This window comes from Moschus berezovskii, chromosome 19 (genome assembly GCF_049115385.1).
Source record: "Moschus berezovskii isolate FMDL1 chromosome 19, NW_MosBer_1.0, whole genome shotgun sequence".
In the NCBI taxonomy this organism is placed as follows: Eukaryota; Metazoa; Chordata; class Mammalia; order Artiodactyla; family Moschidae; genus Moschus; species Moschus berezovskii.
Window position 1 is genome coordinate 58,581,810 of NC_142478.1, and position 17,971 is coordinate 58,599,780.

Below are 17,971 nucleotides of genomic sequence, written 5' to 3' on the forward strand. Positions count from 1 at the left end.
CGGCTTCCTCCTGAGGCGAAAGCGCTCGCCGAGGCCCCTGCCCGGACTCAGACTTTGAGAGGACGATCCCCGGGGCCCAGGCGCCGGCTACCGGAGAGGCGGCGAGGCCGCGGACTCACCGCTGAAGCTGAAGTCGGCGGGACCCGCGAGTGTTCTGGGAACTCCGGTTGATGACAACCGCTCACAGGGCAGGCGCTGGCCGGCGCAGGCCCCGGAGGGCTCAGGAGAGGCTGGGAGGGGAGCCTTGAGGCTGAGCGCCCCGTGGCGGGTAGCACCGCCGCGGCCTCCACCTCAGCGCCACCGGCTCTACGCGCAACGCTTGCAGCCAAAACCTTCTCGGCCGCCGTCGCTGACCCTTGAGGTTACGCAAGCGCCGACCAGTGGGATCGCTGATTGGGTGCGCCCACGTGACTGCCGTGTTTGCTCGAGGTGAACCCGCGCCCACTGGTCAGGATCGCCAAGAGGACTTGGAGGAGGCACGTCACAGGGTTCGTGGGCATTTGAACACTATATTTAGGAGGATCGGTGGGTTTTGCTCCCAGGTCTGAGGGGACGTGCCCTCAGCCCGCCTCATCTGACGGCGAGGGGTCTCTGGCTCCGCGAAGTCTCCGATTGTCCAAGGAACCCGCGCTCTGCAGAGACGCGAGCTCTGGTCTCTTGTCGTGTTTGATCTCGCTCCAGCTGTGGGCAGAGTTGCTTTGTGTCAGCAGCGCTTTACAGATAGGTGCCCTGAGACTCAGAGAGCTGAATCCGCCTGGGGAGTTGGCACTAGCTGCAGTGTTTCTGATTCTGTTAAGGTAGGACGGTGGGCTGGTTAAGTGCCCTGAACTGGAGATCGATCTGGGTCCCCCTCCCGGGCTAATCTCTTAACAAATGTTTACTGAGAGCCCAGGCTCTGTTGCGGCGGTAGAGATACGTTGGTGATTATGGAATAGACCCTGATCACCAGTTTCATGACCTTGAGTTAAGTTTTGTGTAAACTTGACTTAGTATCTTCGTACAGCTGTGATGTGGAGAAGGAAATGGCAACCCACTCCAGTGTTCTTGCCTGGAGAATCCCAGGGACAGCGGAGCCTGGTCGGCTGCCGTCTATGGGGTCGCAGAGTCGGACACGACTGAAGCGACTTAGCAGCAGCAGCAGCAGCACAGCTGTGATAATGAAATGAGTCACAATCAGTATGTGGCTAGAACTGAAGCGTCATCTTTAGTTGGAAGGAAGAAGGAAGCCAGTCATGGGAGAGTTGCCGACTTATCCATTAGCAGGAGTATGAGGAGGAGAAACGGCTACCCACTCCAATATTCTGGCCTGGAGAATTGCATGGACTGTATAGTCCATGGGGTTGCAAAGTGTGGGACACAACTGAGCGACTTTCACTTTCATAACGAGGACAGTGTCCTCAATAAGAATGGAAGTCAACCTTTCAGGTCCAGACACCCTTTTCATCTCTGTTAAACCCTCACACAGAACATGTTCACACTTTTTGGAGCCTATAAATAAATTTCTCCTCCCATCATTAACTTTGGCCTTGGCATAGGAACATAAGTAAAACCCAAAATGCAAATCAATCTCTACATTTTTCATTTCAGCATGCATGCCCCAATCCAGCAAATTTCCAATTACGTAAGAAACACATTGTATCATCTTGAACATTTACTTCCTAAGAATTCTTTCTTTAGATTCTTATACTTTATTTAGTCCTTATGGTGGCACTGGAAGAAGCACAAGCTGGAATCAAGATTGCCGGGAGAAATATCAATAACCTCAGATATGCAGATGACACCACCCTTATGGCAGAAAGTGAAGAGGAACTCAAAAGCCTCTTGATGAAAGTGAAAGAGGAGAGTGAAAAAGTTGGCTTGAAGCTCAACATTCAGAAAACAAAGATCATGGCATCTGGTCCCATCACTTCATGGGAAATAGATGGGGAAACAGTGGAAACAGTGTCAGACTTTATTTTGGGGGGCTCCAAAATCACTGCGGATGCTGATTGCAGCCATGAAATTAAAAGACGCTTGCTCCTTGGAAGGAAAGTTATGACCAACCTTGATAGTATATTAAAAAGCAGAGACATTACTTTGCCAACAAAGGTCCGTCTAGTCAAGGCTATGGTTTTTCCAGTGGTCATGTATGGAAGTGAGAGTTGGACTGTGAAGAAAGCTGATCGCCGAAGAATTGATGCTTTTGAACTGTGGTGTTGGAGAAGACTCTTGAGAGTCCCTTGGACTGCAAGGAGATCCAACCAGTCCATTCTAAAGGAGATCAATCCTGGGTGTTCATTGGAAGGACTGATGCTAAGGCTGAAACTCCAATCCTTTGGCCACCTCATGCGGCGAGTTGACTCACTGGAAAAGACTCTGATGCTGGGAGGGATCGGGGGTGGGAGAAGAAGGGGACGACAGAGAATGAGATGGCTGGATGGCATCACCGACTTGATGGACATGAGTTTGAGTGAACTCCGGGAGTTGGTGATGGACAGGGAGGCCTGGTGTGCTGTGATTCATGGGGTCGCAAAGAGTCGGACACGACTGAGTGACTGAACTGAACTGAATGGTGGCACTGAGGTGACTCCTATGAGCATGCAGGCTGTCTTACCAACCTGTTTTGCTCTAACTGGCTTCTTAGTTTTTTAACCATAGGCATCACATGATAAACTTAAAGATTTTCAGGTGGAACTGACTGCGAGTAGAATTTTTTGTTGTTGTTTTCTCAGTTTTTTATTTAAGACCTATAAAAAAATTGAAAGAATAGTACAATGATCTCTCATATACCTTTCACCACAGGCTCTTCACTGAGACTAATTATTAACATTTTGCCACATTTATGTCTATTCATGTGAAAATGTTTGTGTATCTATATATACATGTACCTATTGTGTGTATGTTATTTTTTTCCCCAAACTTGTTGAAAGTTAAGTTTAGAAAAGAGGCAGTGAAGATCAGGAGGTCATTGCCCTGCTCTGTAGGAGGGATGATAGTGTGGTGGCATCGTGAGTGCTAGGAGGAGGTGAGTACAGGGTACCCTGAGAGAGTACAGGAGAGACTGCTCATCTGCCTCTGCTGGTGGCCAGGTTTCATGAAGGAAGTGACAGGCAAACTACAACCTGAGGTACAGTGGGCAGTTATCCAGGTAATGGATGGAAGGGAGCATTCAGGCCAGGGCAACAGCCTCACATGGATGTGAGTGTCGAGATCACCCAGGCTAAGTTGAAGTACAAAGGAGAGCTGCTGCCCAGAGGGGAGAAGAAGTTCTCAGAGGGCCTTTTCAGGCAGCTTAAGGAGCTGAGAGTTTATCTTGAGGACAGTGGGGAGTCACCGGAGATTTTAAATGGGGGTAGGATATGATCAAATTTGAAATTTTGAATTAAGAGGCAAGGGGACCACTTAGAAGGCTGCTGCCAAGGTCTGTGGGTGAGATCACACAGTGAGTGGAGAGAGGTAGATTGAAAGCTTCGAGAGGAAAGACTGGTCGCACCAGGTACCAGAATGGAGGTGTGTGGCTGGGGGACTGGGGTAAGTCCAATTTTCTAGCTTGGGTGGCTGGGGAAATGGTGGAGCCCTTTGCTGGGCCAAGGACCTTAGGAAAGGAGTTGTCATGGAGGGCAGAGACACTGAGTTCAGCTCTGGTTGTGTCTGAAATGCTGGTTGAAAGTCAGAGTAGACGTGCTGGTGGCACCCTGAGTGCCAGGACAGAGGTCTACTTGGATGCATTGAAAGCTAACCATGTCCTGTTTCTGCTTCACAGCTTTGGCCCCAACATGTGCCTAAGGCAGCTTCTGCAGTCCTCCCAGCTCCACCGGGCTTGGAGGGCGGTCTTCTTGAAACATGTCCAGGGAAGGCACCCGGGAACCTGGAGATGGACACATTCTGGAGGCGGCCCCTACAGAGCAGTGATTTTTGACATGGGTGGAGTTCTGCTCCCTTCTCCAGGGAGAGTGGCTGCAGGTGAGCTCTTCATTCTCCTTCACCTTTGGAGACTGGGGTGTGTGGGGGTGGGGGAAAGGAGGGTGGTGAGGGGAGATAACAGTGTGTCTCAGTTTGTGCTATTCTTGCTCTTGAATCAAATTCCAAGCAACAGTTAGTGCTGCTGAGGATCTTGGGCAAATGATTTCACTTCTCTGAGTCAGTTTCCTCATCATTCAGTTCAGTTCAGTTCAGTCACTCAGTCGTGTCCGACTCTTTGTGACCCCATGAATCACAGCACACCAGGCCTCCCTGTCCATCACCAACTCCCGGAGTTCACTCAAACTCTTGTCCATCGAGTCGGTGATGCCATCCAGCCATCTCATTCTCTGTCGTCCCCTTCTCCTCCTGCTCCCAATCCCTCCCAGCATCAGAGTCTTTTCCAGTGAGTCAACTCTTCACATGAGGTGGCCAAAGGATTGGAGTTTCAGCTTTAGCATCAGTCCTTCCAATGAACACCCAGGATTGATCTCCTTTATAATGGACTTGTTGGATCTCCTTGCAGTCCAAGGGACTCTCAAGAATCTTCTCTAGCACCACAGTTCAAAAGCATCAATTCTTCGGCAATCACCTTTCTTCACAGTTCAACTCTTACTTCCATACATGACTACTGGAAAAACCATAGCCTTGACTAGACAGACCTTTGTTGGCAAAGTAATGTCTCTGCTTTTTAATATGCTATCTAGGTTGGTCATAACTTTTCTTCCAAGGAGTAAGCGTCTTTTAATTTCATGGCTGCAATCAGCATCCGCAGTGATTTTGGAGCCCCCCAAAATAAAGTCTGACACTGTTTCCACTGTTTCCCCATCTATTTCCCATGAAGTGATGGGACCAGATGCCATGATCTTTGTTTTCTGAATGTTGAGCTTCAAGCCAACCTTTTCACTCTCCTCTTTCACTTTCATCAAGAGGCTTTTGAGTTCCTCTTCACTTTCTGCCATAAGGGTGGTGTCATCTGCATATCTGAGGTTATTGATATTTCTCCCAGCAATCTTGATTCCAGCTTGTGCTTCTTCCAGCCCAGCGTTCCTCATGATGTACTCTGCATATAAGTTAAATAATCAGGGTGACAATATACAACCTTGCCGTACTCCTTTTCCTATTTGGAACCAGTCTGTTGTTCCATGTCCAGTTCTAACTTTTGCTTCCTGACCTGCATACAGGTTTCTCAAGAGGCAGGTCAGGTGGTCTGGGATTCCCATCTCTTTCAGAATTTTCAACAGTTTACTGTGATACACACATTCAAAGGCTTTGGCATAGTCAATGAAGCAGAAATAGATGTTTTTCTGGAACTCTCTTGGTTTCTCCATGATCCAGTGGATGTTGGCAATTTGATCTCTGGTGCCTCTGCCTTTTCTAAAACCTGCTTGAACATCTGGAAGTTCACAGTTCATATGTTGCTGAAGCCTGCCTTGGAGAATTTTGAACATCATTAGATTAGGGCTAATTGTCTGTACATCTTTGGTGCTAGGAGATGGTTAAGTGAGATTATTCATGGAAAGCACTTGATTAGTGAGTGCTTGGCTCATCTGAAATTCTCAATAAATGACAAGCTGCCATTGTTATTGTCAATGTTATAGGTAGAATTTAACTACCTTTCACCAAGAACTACTTGTGAATGCTGAAATCTGCCCTCCTCCCCGCTGTGATCACAACCTTTCCTCTTCCATCAGCCTCCCTCTACACCTGCTTTTGTTACAAGACAAACCTCTAGGCTTGGATCCTTCCTTTTTCAGCCGCTTCTGGTATTACCTTTTTATGCACTCAGCTGAACTGACTTAAGTTTGTTTCATTTGGCTTGAAGTGTTAGAGACCTAACAAAACATTGACTGAAACAAGATTGAAGTTAAATGTGTTTTTTACATGAAAGTCCAGGTGAGTGGCCTGGGCTAGTGTGTTGCTCTGTGGTATCAGGGCTCTGGGCTGTTTTCCTTGTGTTGCTCTGCTGTGAGCACACCCCATTTCCACTCTCACCTCATAGATCAGGTTTGGCTGCTTCACTTTCTGCCATCACATGCACATTCTAGCCAACAGGAAGGACCAAACAGAGGTCTCTGTTCTTTTGACAGACTGTGGTTGCTGATTGGGCTAAATCAACCCAAGGTCAGGTTTTCTGTGCCCCTGGTTGAAAAATTCTGTGCTAACTGGTTGAGCTATTTTTTGTTTTGTTTTTTAGCTCAGCTGCAAGTGAGCCTTCAGGCTCTCTATTCCTCAACTGATATTCCTCTTGAACTTACTACAGGGCTGTTCCAAACTCCCCTCAGAGCCATCATACTTCTCCAGACCAAACCTTGGCAGACTGCTGAATCTCTACTTTTACAGCGAACATAAAGATCACTTGGCAGGAATTTTCTCAACTCTTTCCAGAATACCTTGATAATCTATTCTCTTCTTTCCGCTGCTACTGCCTCTACACATGTTATATCCCTAAATTTTCTCACCTGCTTGATCACAGCAGCCTTTTAACTGCTAACTCTACCTCCGGCCTCTGGGTTTTACACTCCCTCCACACAGCCCCTAGAACTGTCCTAAAACACACATCACATCTTCTCCCTTCCCTCTCCTGCTTCAAATCCTTGAGTGCCTGCAGTTTTTTCCCTTCAAGACCGAAAGCTTTACCTGGTTCCAGGGCCACTCACAAACAGCTCTCATGTCCTTTTTTTACACCATTTGCCATGTACGCCCACATTTCAGCTACCTTCAACTACTTGATGCTCTTTAAAATTGCCAAATGTGTTTATACTCCTGTGCCTTTGCAGGTTCTGTTCCCTCTGCTTGAAGCTACCCTTCCTTGTCTCCTCTGCCTTTTCAAATCCTGCTCATACTTTTAAATGGTATGTTATTCAGCAGTGCCTGGAATCTTTTGAGCACTTAGTAAGGCTTGTGGTTGTTATTGACTTGTGTTTTTATCTTATAATGTTTTTGCAATACCAGGATTTTCATTTTTGTTGTCATCAAAATCATCTGTGTTTTTCTTTATGGCTTGAGTGTTAAGTGCCTAATCTAAGGAAGTCTTTCTTTCCTTGACATTCATAAAGATGTTGTATATTGTTTTCTAACTTTTAGAGGTTTTTTTTTTTCTTTCCTGATTTGGGTATTTAGTCTTTTGAGAATTGATTTTTGTAATTGTGAGAAATAGAGATTTAATTAATTTTTTCTATTCAGAAACTCACTTATGCCAACCATATTTATTAAATAGTTGGTGCTAAAAGTATATTTAATACTTTGGATTTAAAAAAAATACAAAGGCCAATTTCTTAATGTCACCTCCACCCCCTCCCCACAGTTCTAGCCTTCATTGGTTATCATTGTGAAAAATTTGTTTATCCTTCCAAAAATTCCCAATGCATATACAGGAACGTACATGTTTGTGTGCATGTGTGTGTACTGTGTCTATACTGATTGGGTCATGCTATACAAACTCTTTGGGCTTCCCTGGTGACTCAGACGGTAAAGAATCTACTTGCAGTGCAGGAGACTTGAGTTCAGTCCCTGGGTTGGGAAGATCCCCTGAAGAAAGGAATGGCTACCCACTCCAGTATTATTGCCTGGAGAATTCCATGGACAGAGGAGCCTGGCGAGCTACAGTCCATGGGATCACAGAGTTGGACACAACTGAGCAACTAACACTCACTTTTCATCCAGACTGTTAGATGTACCTTTCTTTTTTTCTGACCTAGTGAAATATCTTGCCAAATTTTCTACATTAGTAGGCATGGGCTTCCCAGGTAGCCCCGTGGTAAAGAATCTGCCTGCCAATGCAGGAGACTCAGGTTCACTCTCTGGGTTGGGAAGATCCCCTGAAGAAGGAAATGGCAACCCACTCCAGTATTCTTGTCTGGAGAATTCCACAGACAGAGGAGCCTGGCAGCCTGCAGTCTATTGGGATGCAAAGAGTCGGACACCACTTAGTGACTAACCAACAACAACAGCAGGCATAGGTCTAATTCAGGAATTTGCAAACTTTTTCTGTCAGGGGCACTATTCAGCTCTACTTTTGGAGCCAGCAGCAGCCATAGCAATAGTCAACAAGCGGGTGTGGTTATGTTACAGTAAAACTTTATCCACAAAAATAGATGGGAGACAGATTTGGCCCCCAGGCCATAATTTGCTGACCTTTGACCTAGTTTATACATTTTAACATCTATGTGGCATTTCATTTTTTTTTTTTTTTTGTGGCATTTCATTATATGAATGTACCATGGTCACTTTAACAAGCCCTTTTTTAACATACATGTAAGTGTCTAGTTTTCACTGTGAGCAGTCTGCCCAAAAGTGGTATACATAATCTTTGCTTACATTTATAACTATATCTTTGGGAGAAATTCCTGGAAGCAAAATTGCTACATCAGTTGTAAATGTGCACTTAACATGTTGCACTCCATAGAGGTTGTACTTATTTATACCCCCATCAGCAGCATAGGAAAGAGACCCTTTCCTTGCATGCTTACCAACTCTTAAGATCCTAAAAACTGCTCTAACTTTAGTTCTAAAATTAAAGAGGTATTATTTGGATTGAGTTTTAAAAGACCTGCTGTTCTCAGAAGACATACTAAGTTGGTCCCATTTGTGATTTCTGAAGAATGGGATTGCTTTGTCATTCTGCTTCCTTTTTTATACCTTTCTATGTTGTCTGAAATATTTTCAGTGCACAGCCACTACATTAAACAAAAACTTTGTGTTAAATATCTTATATTTTAGATATAATTATGGATACTATAAGTTTTTGTCCCATAAGCGGGTATATTATAGAAAGAGAAAACCCTCTTGTACAGGAAAAAGTATCCGCTATCCCAGTGTTCCCCACATACACACCAGTAACCCATCCACTGCTTTGGCTCTTTACAGACAGAATTTTGTTATTTTTCAAAGACACCATCCTCCATTTGAATGTTTCAGTGTACCAGCTACACTGCCCTGAAGGATTACTACAGTTCACAAAATGAAGGGTTTGTTTTGGAGGGTTGTCAGAATCTGATTTATTCCCTCATGTACTCCATACCATGTGCCAGGACTGTGTGAGTGACCTAATATATTGTTGCTGTTGTTGGTTAGTTGCTCAGTCGTGTCCGACTCTTTTAAGAGCCCATGAACTGTAGCTGGCCAGGTTCCTCTGTCCATGGAATTTTCCCAGGCAAGAATACCAGAGTGGGTTGCCATTCCCTTCTCCAGGGAATCTTGCCAACCTGAGGATGAAATGCATCTCCTGCATTGGTAGGTGGATTCTTTACCTCTGAACTACCAGAGAAGCCTGACCTAATACATATGAACCAGCTAATAAGAGACCAGGGAAGAAAAGTCATAATGTAGTGTCCAGCATCGTCTCAAGCTGCTGGCATGCACTGGTGCTTGGCAGCAGTGTCCCCTCAGCCACACACACTGCTGTTCCCTGGGAGTTCTAAGGCTGAGATTTTCCATTTCCTGAATTTCTCTGAATTCCCAACAGAACCCACCTGGCACTGCAGTGACACCACAGAACCTGTATGGTAATTACCCTGCTCCCCAAACTTTAGCTGTTTGTCCGCATATCATTTTACTTACCATGTGTTTTATTTCTGGTAGAATGGGAGGTACAGAATCATATCCCTTCTGGAACTATAGTGAAGGCCTTGATCTCCGGTGGCGAAAATGGGCCCTGGATGAAATTTATGAGAGCAGAGATAACAACAGAAGATTTCTTACAAGAATTTGGGAGGCTTTGCTCTGAGATTGTGAGTGATAAACACATTTGAATTTCAATATTCTTTTTGTCTGGAATAGTGGATGCAACACCCATCCATTAAATTGGTTAAACTAAAAATGAAGAAGGGAAAACCTAATAACCCATTATAAGATTTTAAGTTATATCTTCCAACCCCAGGTACTCAATTTTAACTGCATGAATGAAAAATAAAAATATTATGTACATTAGCTATTGTTTATGTGAAGCTGGAATTGTCGCATAATAGCTTTGATCAGAAAGCTTGTTTAACGCAATGATAACATTGAGCCTTTCTCTGGACTATGCATTGTTCTCAGCTCTTTATTTATATTAACTCCCATACCTTCACAATATAATTGCTAAAATATAATTTAAAATATAGTCAAGTTCTGTGGATGGATGGTAGTTTTGGTTGGATAACAATGAATGTACTTAATGTTATCCAAAGTGGTTAAAACAGTGAATATGATGTTATGTGGTCTTACTACAATTTTAAGTAAATGAATAAATACTTATATACATATAGAAAACATTCTGCTAAGTCATAGAAAGCCAGCCCCAAAGATTCCATATTGTACGATTCCACTTATATGAAATACCCAGAACAGATAAATCTATTGAAGTAGAAAATAAAGTTGTTATTTTCTAGGACTGGGAGCATTAGGGAATCGTGGGCAGGGAGGCAGAGGAATGGGTAGTGACTGCTAATAGGTATGATGTTTCCTTTTTGGGTGATGTAAATATCCTGAAACTGATTGTCTTAAGGGTTTTACACCTTTGTGAATATATTAAAAAGCACTGAATTTTACAGTTTAAATGGGCCACTTGTGTGATATATGAATTGTATTTCATTAAAGCTGTTGTAAAATGAGTACGTGTGTGTATAAAATAGCAGGCTTGCCATTGCAAATTTTGAAACATAATAAAATAAGAGGTTTTAAAACCCACAGAGACTGAATTTAAAAATCACAAAAATTGATCAGAAACTGACATTCACTTTGTCATGCTGAAGCTGAGACAATGCAGAATCATCAAATCTCTGGGTCATTAAAAATTAAGTTACATCTGCTTAATTCACTTTTAGGGTTTCATGTATCCTCTTAGAGTCTTCAGAATCTTTTTCAAATTGACAATGAATGAGTGAAATAATATTCATTTAACTGGAATATTGATATAAATTGCTCCATTCCCTAACCACTGTGATTCGAATTCTAAACAACTTTTTACAACCTTATATGCAAAGTTCTGCACCAGGGCTGGAAGAGAGAATTCCTTTTGGCAGCAAGCCAGACGCCTGGGGTAGTGGTAGGAAACCTGGAATATGTGTTTTTCTGTGTTGGTGATAAGCTGTTCTTACTATTAATGATGGCTGGTTCTCTTCTCTCCCTACCTCCAATCTTAGTCAAAGACCTCCGTGCCCGTGGACTCCTTTTTCTCTCTGCTGACCAGTGAGCGAGTGGCGAAGCAGTTCCCAGTGATGACTGAGGCCATAACTCAGATTCGGGCTAAAGGCCTTCAGACTGCAGTCTTGAGCAATAATTTTTATCTTCCCAATGGGAAGAGCTTTTTGCCCTTGGACCGGAAACAGTTTGATGTGGTAAGCTGTGAGGGATCCAGAACAATCTGAATCAAGTCTCTGTCCTTACTTTAGGATGCAGCATTAACACTGCCTCTCAGCAGGTCTTGAATGGATGGGTTTGTTTATTCACACAGTTTGACTGAGTTAGGATTAGACATGATAGGTGGGAAAGAGGACTTACAAAGTATCACTGAGCTGTGAGCAAGGTTATTTATGGGCTTTGATAACTGGGTGAAACCTCAGCTTCAGAGATTCCCTTTCATCTGGACTTGAACCTTAGTCATCAGATATCAGGGATTCCCAGGTGGGACAGTTAGTAAAGAATCTGCCTGCCAGTGCAGGAGACACAAGGGCTGCAGGTTCGATCTCTGGATCGAGAAGAGCCCCTGAAGTAGGAAATGGCAACCCATTCCAGTATTCTTTCCTGGAAAATTTCATGGACAGAGAGCCTGGCAGCCTACAGCTTATGGGGTTGAAAAGAGTTGCATACAACTGAACTCACACAACAACAATAGCAGCATCAGATAACGTATGTACTTTGATCAGCCCTCACCTTTTAATGGGCCCTTTGACCTTTTCAAAGACCAGCCCCATTGCCCTCTATTTCTATGGCATTAATCCTTAGGCCATTGCTGAGCAAACAGACTTAACTCCAGGAAAGGAAATGTCTAATGTGATTGCTACTAGTCACAACATGGCTGTTAAACACTTGAAATGTGACTAGTGGCACTGAGCAACTTAAATTCTATTTCAACTGAAATGTATATCATCACATATGACTAGGGGCTGCCATATGGGACAGTGTGTGAAGGGCTAGACTGTCAAAGTACCTGAGAAGATTCTGAGTCAGGAGATGATCTTCTGTGCCAGGATGTTACTTCTGTGAAAGACTCCCCGTTTTCCTCAAAAGAAGTATATTATCATTATCCTGGGACAGATAGAAATTACTGATAGATGACTAGCTTAAACTTCAGTCAGAAAACACATTCTTTCACAGCAGTGACTGTGTACCGGGCACTGGCTCGGCATGAAGGGCTACTGTGTTCAATGCAACTGACACAAGGCCTGCCCTCAGGAATATGCATTCACCACATATCAGGTGGTCAGCTGCCACGTGTGGCTAGTGGCTACTATGTCAGACAGGGCAATATAGCATTTCTATCATTGTAGAAATTTCTATAGGATAGTGATATTTTAGAACATAAAATCTAATCAGGGGACTTCTCTGGCAGTCCCCTACTCTGCTTCCACTGCAGGGGCTGGGTTCGATCCTGTTCAGTGAACTAATACCCTGCATTCCATGCAGTATGGTGAGAAAAAAAAAAAAACTAGTGAAACAGACAAGCGGAAATTCAGAGTTCAAATATGGGAAATTCACCACCCAGCCTAATGCTCTCTTCACCTCCCACTTCCTCATTCATCCTTATACAAAGCCTGTCAAGATAAGCGTTCTCTTCCCTCTGTACCCTTGCCTGACTCCTTACCTACTTTGCCTCTTGGTTTCCTGGCTTGTCCACAGCACAGCCTTTCTCCAAGCATCCTTCCCTTTGGGGGCTTAGGGACCTCAGCCATATTTGGATCCTGTCTGCAGCTTGCGGTGGGCAGTAGCTCTGATTCCCTGAACCGCAGTTTCCTCATCTGTGAATCAGGAGCAGAAATTTTCTTTCTTTAGGGTGGCTGTGTGGATCCCAGACTATAATACATACAAAGCACTTTACAGAGTGCCTGGCAGATTATTTTCGGAGATTCCTTCCCTCCAGTGCGGCAATGGGGATTATTATCTTGATCTGGACAAAGTAAGTTGGCCAGGCTCACACTGGGCCCCTCAGGTGTTTAAGGACTTTGTGAGTTTCTTTAACACGATGGACTCATTTATGCAGACTTCACAGACTCTGGTGGGTGCTTTCAGGCAGCTTTTTCTGATCCATTTTCATATTTTAGGTCTGCAGGCGCCCTGGAGTGTTGAAAATCTATTTCCTCAAGAGCAAGAGTATACGTTTTTATCCTCTAAAGCTATGAGGAAAATTATTTATTTTGATAAAAGTAAAGCTGGGCTTCCCAAGTGGTGCTATCAGTAAAGAACCCACCTGCCAATGCAGGAGACATAAGAGACGTGGGTTCAATCCCTGGGTCAGGCAGATCCCCTGGAGGAGGGCATGGCAATCTACTCCAGTATTCTTGCCTGGAGAATCCCATGGACAGAGGAGCCTGGCAGGCTACAGTCCATAGGGTCACAAAGAGTTGGACATGACTGAAGCAACTTAGCTTGCACGCAAAGCTAATATAACCATTCCTATGATCCCCATCATCTTTGGTGGCTGTTCCTAAACTTTTCAATAATATTATAGGACTCTGTTTCTGCTGAGGTGAATGTGGCTTTTGAATTTTGGTCCTCTAATTTGTTTAAGTAAAAACTTCTACATTATATTTTATTGTCAAAGAACATGTGATCTAAGATTTTCCATTCTAGCAGTTTTTAACTATATAGCACAAGAATGTTAGGTGTATTCACATTTTCGTGGAACAGAACCCCAGAAATTTTTTATTTTGCCAAACACAACACAAGGAAAAGGCCAGGGGTCTTATCCACTTTAAATCTCAAGGACTTTTCCCCTTCCCCAGATATAATCACCTGAGAGCAGGTGTCTGCTTGCCAGATGTGGCCCAGATCCCCAGGGTTTGCTCCCCTCTCACCTCTAGTCTCAGCTGTCCAAATGTGCTGCTTTCCTGTCACGTGATGCCTTCATTGGTGTCTGAAACACCTGGCTTCTCCACTACCCACTGTTGATGTTTTCTTCAGAAAGAATTTCTCTGTTTTCTTTGAGCTCATTCAGATCCTGAGGAGACCGGGAAGAATAAGTAAGAGTAAGTTACTCAACATTTATTTACCTGAAAGGGCAGTTCTCCTCCAACCTTGAACAGTGGGAATTTGGAGGAGAGGGAGGGCCCTCAGGTTTGTCCTTGATCTTGGAGAGCAAGGGTCAATTCAGGAGTGAGTGAGGAATTTAGTTCTGTTCTTAGGACAGACCCAGAAAGTATTGGTTACAGGCCTCTATGGCTGTTTTAGACCTACTCACAGGAGATTAAGCCCTGGGGTCAATGTCAGAGGACTTCCGGGGGTTGCTGGATCAGAGGTAGCCTGACACTGAGACAGCTTTTCAGGGTTCTCCTGCACCCTCAGATGCCCCCCAGCAGTTCTGGACTAGAAAGAGTTTGAGGCAAGCCTCTCAGGATAGAGGAGGCTCTTTGCATGAAGCCTGTCTTTGCCACTGACAGTATCTCAGGTGTCAGTCCTTCTGTCGAGGTTGAATATAGCTCTTTGTCTTTTCACAGCTGAAATATGGATATTAAAGTCCTGTTTCTTTCAAAACAGTAAATACTGCCTTTCTTTCTGAAAACACGGTGAAACACTTAACCCTAAAACTGAAATGTGCAGCTTTTCTTCTGTTCCATGCAGCCACAATACCTAACATGAGCAGAATGCTGTGTCATTTTGGAACACCTTCCAGTTTCACTAAGTTTCTCAGCTATTGTTAAGATGGGTAAGATGGCTATCAGTGTTTCCAGTTTCCTGATGAGTATTTCCAAATCATTCCACTTAAAAAAGCAACATCATTTTATATTATGACACTCTGAAGTTACTTGTTATGACAAATCTCCACTGTCCCTCTGGTCTTCTTTTAAAAAAAATGTACCAGGATATACCATGGGAACGCCACTTTTAGGGGTGTTCATCTCTCCTTCTTCCCTCTGCCTCAGGTCGTGGAATCCTGCCTGGAAGGTGTCTGCAAGCCAGACCCCAGGATATACAAGCTGTGCTTGGAGCGGCTCGGCCGGCAGCCTTCTGAGTCCGTCTTTCTTGATGATCTTGGTCCAAATCTAAAAGCTGCTGCCGGCCTTGGTATTCACACCATTAAGGTAATGGTCACTGTTCTTTGAACCGCTTTGTGCTTCAGGCACTAGTGTAAGTGTTTCTGTGCTGTCCTCTCTTACACTCAGAGTTGGAGTTGCCTCTGGTGGTTTTTGCCCTTGCTGCCAGTCTTTTTTTTTTTTTTAATTATGAGGTCTAGTTGACTAGCAGCTTGTAATTTCAGTAGGAAGTAAGAAGGCATTTTGAGAAAAGTTACACAGGGAGGTGAATGGCAGGCTTAAGACATTTTGGGTGACAGTCCTGCCGGCCTGTTGATGCTGTTCAACTACCAGCCACTTGGACCACCTCAGTGCTTTAAAACAGGAGAAACCATGTGTATGTGTGTTGAGGGAAGGGGTGGTGGTCTCTGTTCAGCTAGGTTTAGGTTTTCATTATTAGCTGATGGGCCTATATGGGCAGAATGAATACTGCAGTACAATATTTTGCCCTCCTGGCACAAGGGAGTATTAATGAACTTTTAACTGGCACTCTCTCCAGCAGATAAAAGAGTTTAATGTGGTTAGGAATTAAATGGGGGGAGGAAAGTCATTCTGAGGCTTTTTCATGAGCTGATTATGCTGGCTTCAAAGTCCTTGCTTAGAGAACTGGCTTTTGTTTATATTTCCCTCTGTTCTTAGAGATCAGGTAGGAGGAGAGGTCAGGGTTGTCTGAGGATCCATGCTCAATATTCTCTTTGAAACCAGGTTGATGACCCAGAGACTGCAATAAAGGAACTGGAAACTCTTTTGGGATTTCCATTGAGAATGGCTGTTCCAAACACTCGCCCTGTGAGAAAGACGATGGAAATTCCCAAAGACGCTTTGGAGAAGTACCTCAAAGACTTACTGGGGACCCAAGTCACAGGTAATTAAGTTTCTGCATTTTGGTAGAGGCTAGGCTTTCAGTCTGGCTCTCACTTTCTATCCTAGTGGAATATGCTGGAGATAAAGATGAAGAAAATAGCCAGGTGGCCCTGCAGACCTGGGTGCTGCTCTATTTTGCTTGGGAAGAAGCACTGACCTCCTTTTTTATGGGTCCCCAGAGTGTACTTGGCTCTTGTTCCACATGAGACCATGGCGTGGCAGCAGTTGCCTGCAAACAGCTAGGGTGTTTGGGTCTTTCTGATATTTTTGAGATGACAGCCTGTTTTATGAAGTTGACTTAAAAAGTCTCATGAGTTTAAAATGAGACAATTTGTCTTCATCTTTCAAAGGTCCCTCTCTTCTTTTTCATATTTCACCCTCAGAAAAACAGGTGCTTCAATACCTTTTTTTTAAAAAAAAATTTATTATAGTTTCATGAACTTTTGAAGAAATTTCTACCTGGTGATAAAGTTTGATCCTTGAAAGTACTCTTTGTATGCAGCTTCATGTGAGGATTTTTTTCCCTTGATGGATTGTTGTAGGAGCCTTTCTGAGCAGACCAGGCAACTCAGGCAAACTCCCACTGCCTGTTCTTCTGATCAAGTGAAATGAATCTTATGTGTCAAGTTCATCTCATTGGGAAGACCAGGGTTAATTAGGCTGTTTCTTTTTGTTGCTGTTGTGTTTTGGCTTTGTGGCTGTGGGATCTTAGTTTCCCCTCTGGTGGCCCCTGCAGTGGAAGTGCTGTGCTGTGCTGTGCTTAGTCGCTCAGTCATGTCAGAGTCTGTGTGACCCTATGGTCTGTAGCCCACCAGGCTCCTCTGTCCATGGGGATTCTTCAGGCAAGAATACTGGAGCAGAAGTGCAGAGTCCCTGTATATACTATTTCTGCAAGGGAGCCTCACAGTTTAGCTTGATGGAATGGGAAATTGCATATCTTGAAAGCAGGCCTCTGCATAGCTGCTCTCAGCTGTCATACTAGTATCAGGTGTGATGTGCCCAAGCATGGGGTGAGGGACACACAAGGGCACCTTTTGTCCTTGGCTTAAAGCATTCCAGTTAGCAAGATGGGTTGCCATGACTGTGCTTATGGTTGATAAACAGAACTATAAAGCTTTTTTCATGGAGCAGAAATAGCCAGGAAGGATAAAACTGGACACCTGCACAAAGTGAAAATTGTGATGTAAATTCAGTGGCCTTTGCTACATTATAATGTGACATTGGAGATTTGACCCAGTCATGTCTGGTACCCAGGGAGGACATGCTTTCCTTACAGTGCATTCCATATCAGGATGTTCTTTGTCCATGTGCAGTACTCATTAGAAAGAAAGAGTCTCTCTCCACACCTGTCCTCCAGCGCTGGTTTGAGTGTTCCTTCCTTTCAAACCTACAGGCCCATTGGAACTCCTTCAGTTTGATCACGGGCAGTCAAATCCCACCTACTACGTTAAGCTGGCTAACCATCAGCTGGTTCTGAGGAAGAAACCCCCCGGGATACTCCTTCCATCCGCGCATGCCGTAGAGAGGGAGTTCAGGTAAATTCTCAGGGTGAAAGTTGTGCTCGCTGTTCCCAGCCTTCTCAGCCCAGCTCCTGGGCTAGCAAGTCAGCACCCCATCATAGTGCCTTGAGACATTTAAAATTATAAGTATGATGCTCCAAAATTATTTCAGATAAGAACTTGTCCCCTAATTTTAGGAGCTTGTTTTCTCTATCTAAACTTGTAGGAGACAAGACTTTTTGAGCTCCTACTAAATGGGGCTATTGCCCAAAGAGTTGAGTTGAAAGTTGTTGAAACTATCCATGAATTGATTCCTTATATGAATCTTTCTACCTCTATATATGTTTGATATTTTTCATAATAAGATGTTTAAAACAATAATTGTGTTATAATCCATCCCAAGTAAAATCTCTTGCTTCACAAATAGGAAAACTTAAACATAGTAAGTTGAGACTTCCC

The 17,971-nt window shown here is 44.0% G+C and overlaps 2 protein-coding genes and 1 long non-coding RNA gene across 8 annotated transcripts in view; 1 reads left to right on the forward strand and 2 right to left on the reverse strand.

The window, feature by feature from the left end:
- The window catches only part of LOC129542605 (uncharacterized), a 37,309-nt gene extending 27,727 nt beyond the window's left edge, over nt 1-9,582 (reverse strand). The window contains exon 1 of one of the 4 annotated variants that reach the window (XR_016035345.1): nt 120-340. This is a non-coding gene — a long non-coding RNA (uncharacterized LOC129542605). Of the gene's footprint in view, nt 1-119; nt 341-9,501 lie in introns of those variants that run through there. The other 3 variants (XR_016035346.1, XR_008683095.2, XR_008683094.2) reach the window with 3 other exon arrangements.
- Nucleotides 370-17,971, forward strand: part of LOC129542602 (acyl-CoA dehydrogenase family member 10) — a 50,009-nt gene continuing 32,407 nt past the window's right edge. Inside the window, exons 1-7 of one of the 3 annotated variants that reach the window (XM_088828182.1) lie at nt 370-488; nt 3,743-3,942; nt 9,523-9,671; nt 11,064-11,258; nt 15,000-15,158; nt 15,855-16,014; nt 17,407-17,548. In XM_088828182.1, coding sequence (XP_088684308.1) covers nt 3,756-3,942; nt 9,523-9,671; nt 11,064-11,258; nt 15,000-15,158; nt 15,855-16,014; nt 17,407-17,548 — 992 coding nt within the window. In that variant the 5' untranslated portion in view covers nt 370-488; nt 3,743-3,755. Of the gene's footprint in view, nt 489-540; nt 798-3,742; nt 3,943-9,522; nt 9,672-11,063; nt 11,259-14,999; nt 15,159-15,854; nt 16,015-17,406; nt 17,549-17,971 lie in introns of those variants that run through there. The other 2 variants (XM_088828183.1, XM_088828184.1) reach the window with 2 other exon arrangements.
- LOC148774885 (uncharacterized) overlaps nt 12,691-17,971 on the reverse strand; it is a 68,570-nt gene continuing 63,289 nt past the window's right edge. Inside the window, exons 4-5 of the mRNA XM_088828198.1 lie at nt 13,935-14,077; nt 12,691-12,878 (exon numbers count right to left, since the gene is read on the reverse strand). The gene's annotated coding sequence lies outside the window, so the exon portion shown is untranslated. The remainder of the gene's footprint in view (nt 12,879-13,934; nt 14,078-17,971) is intronic.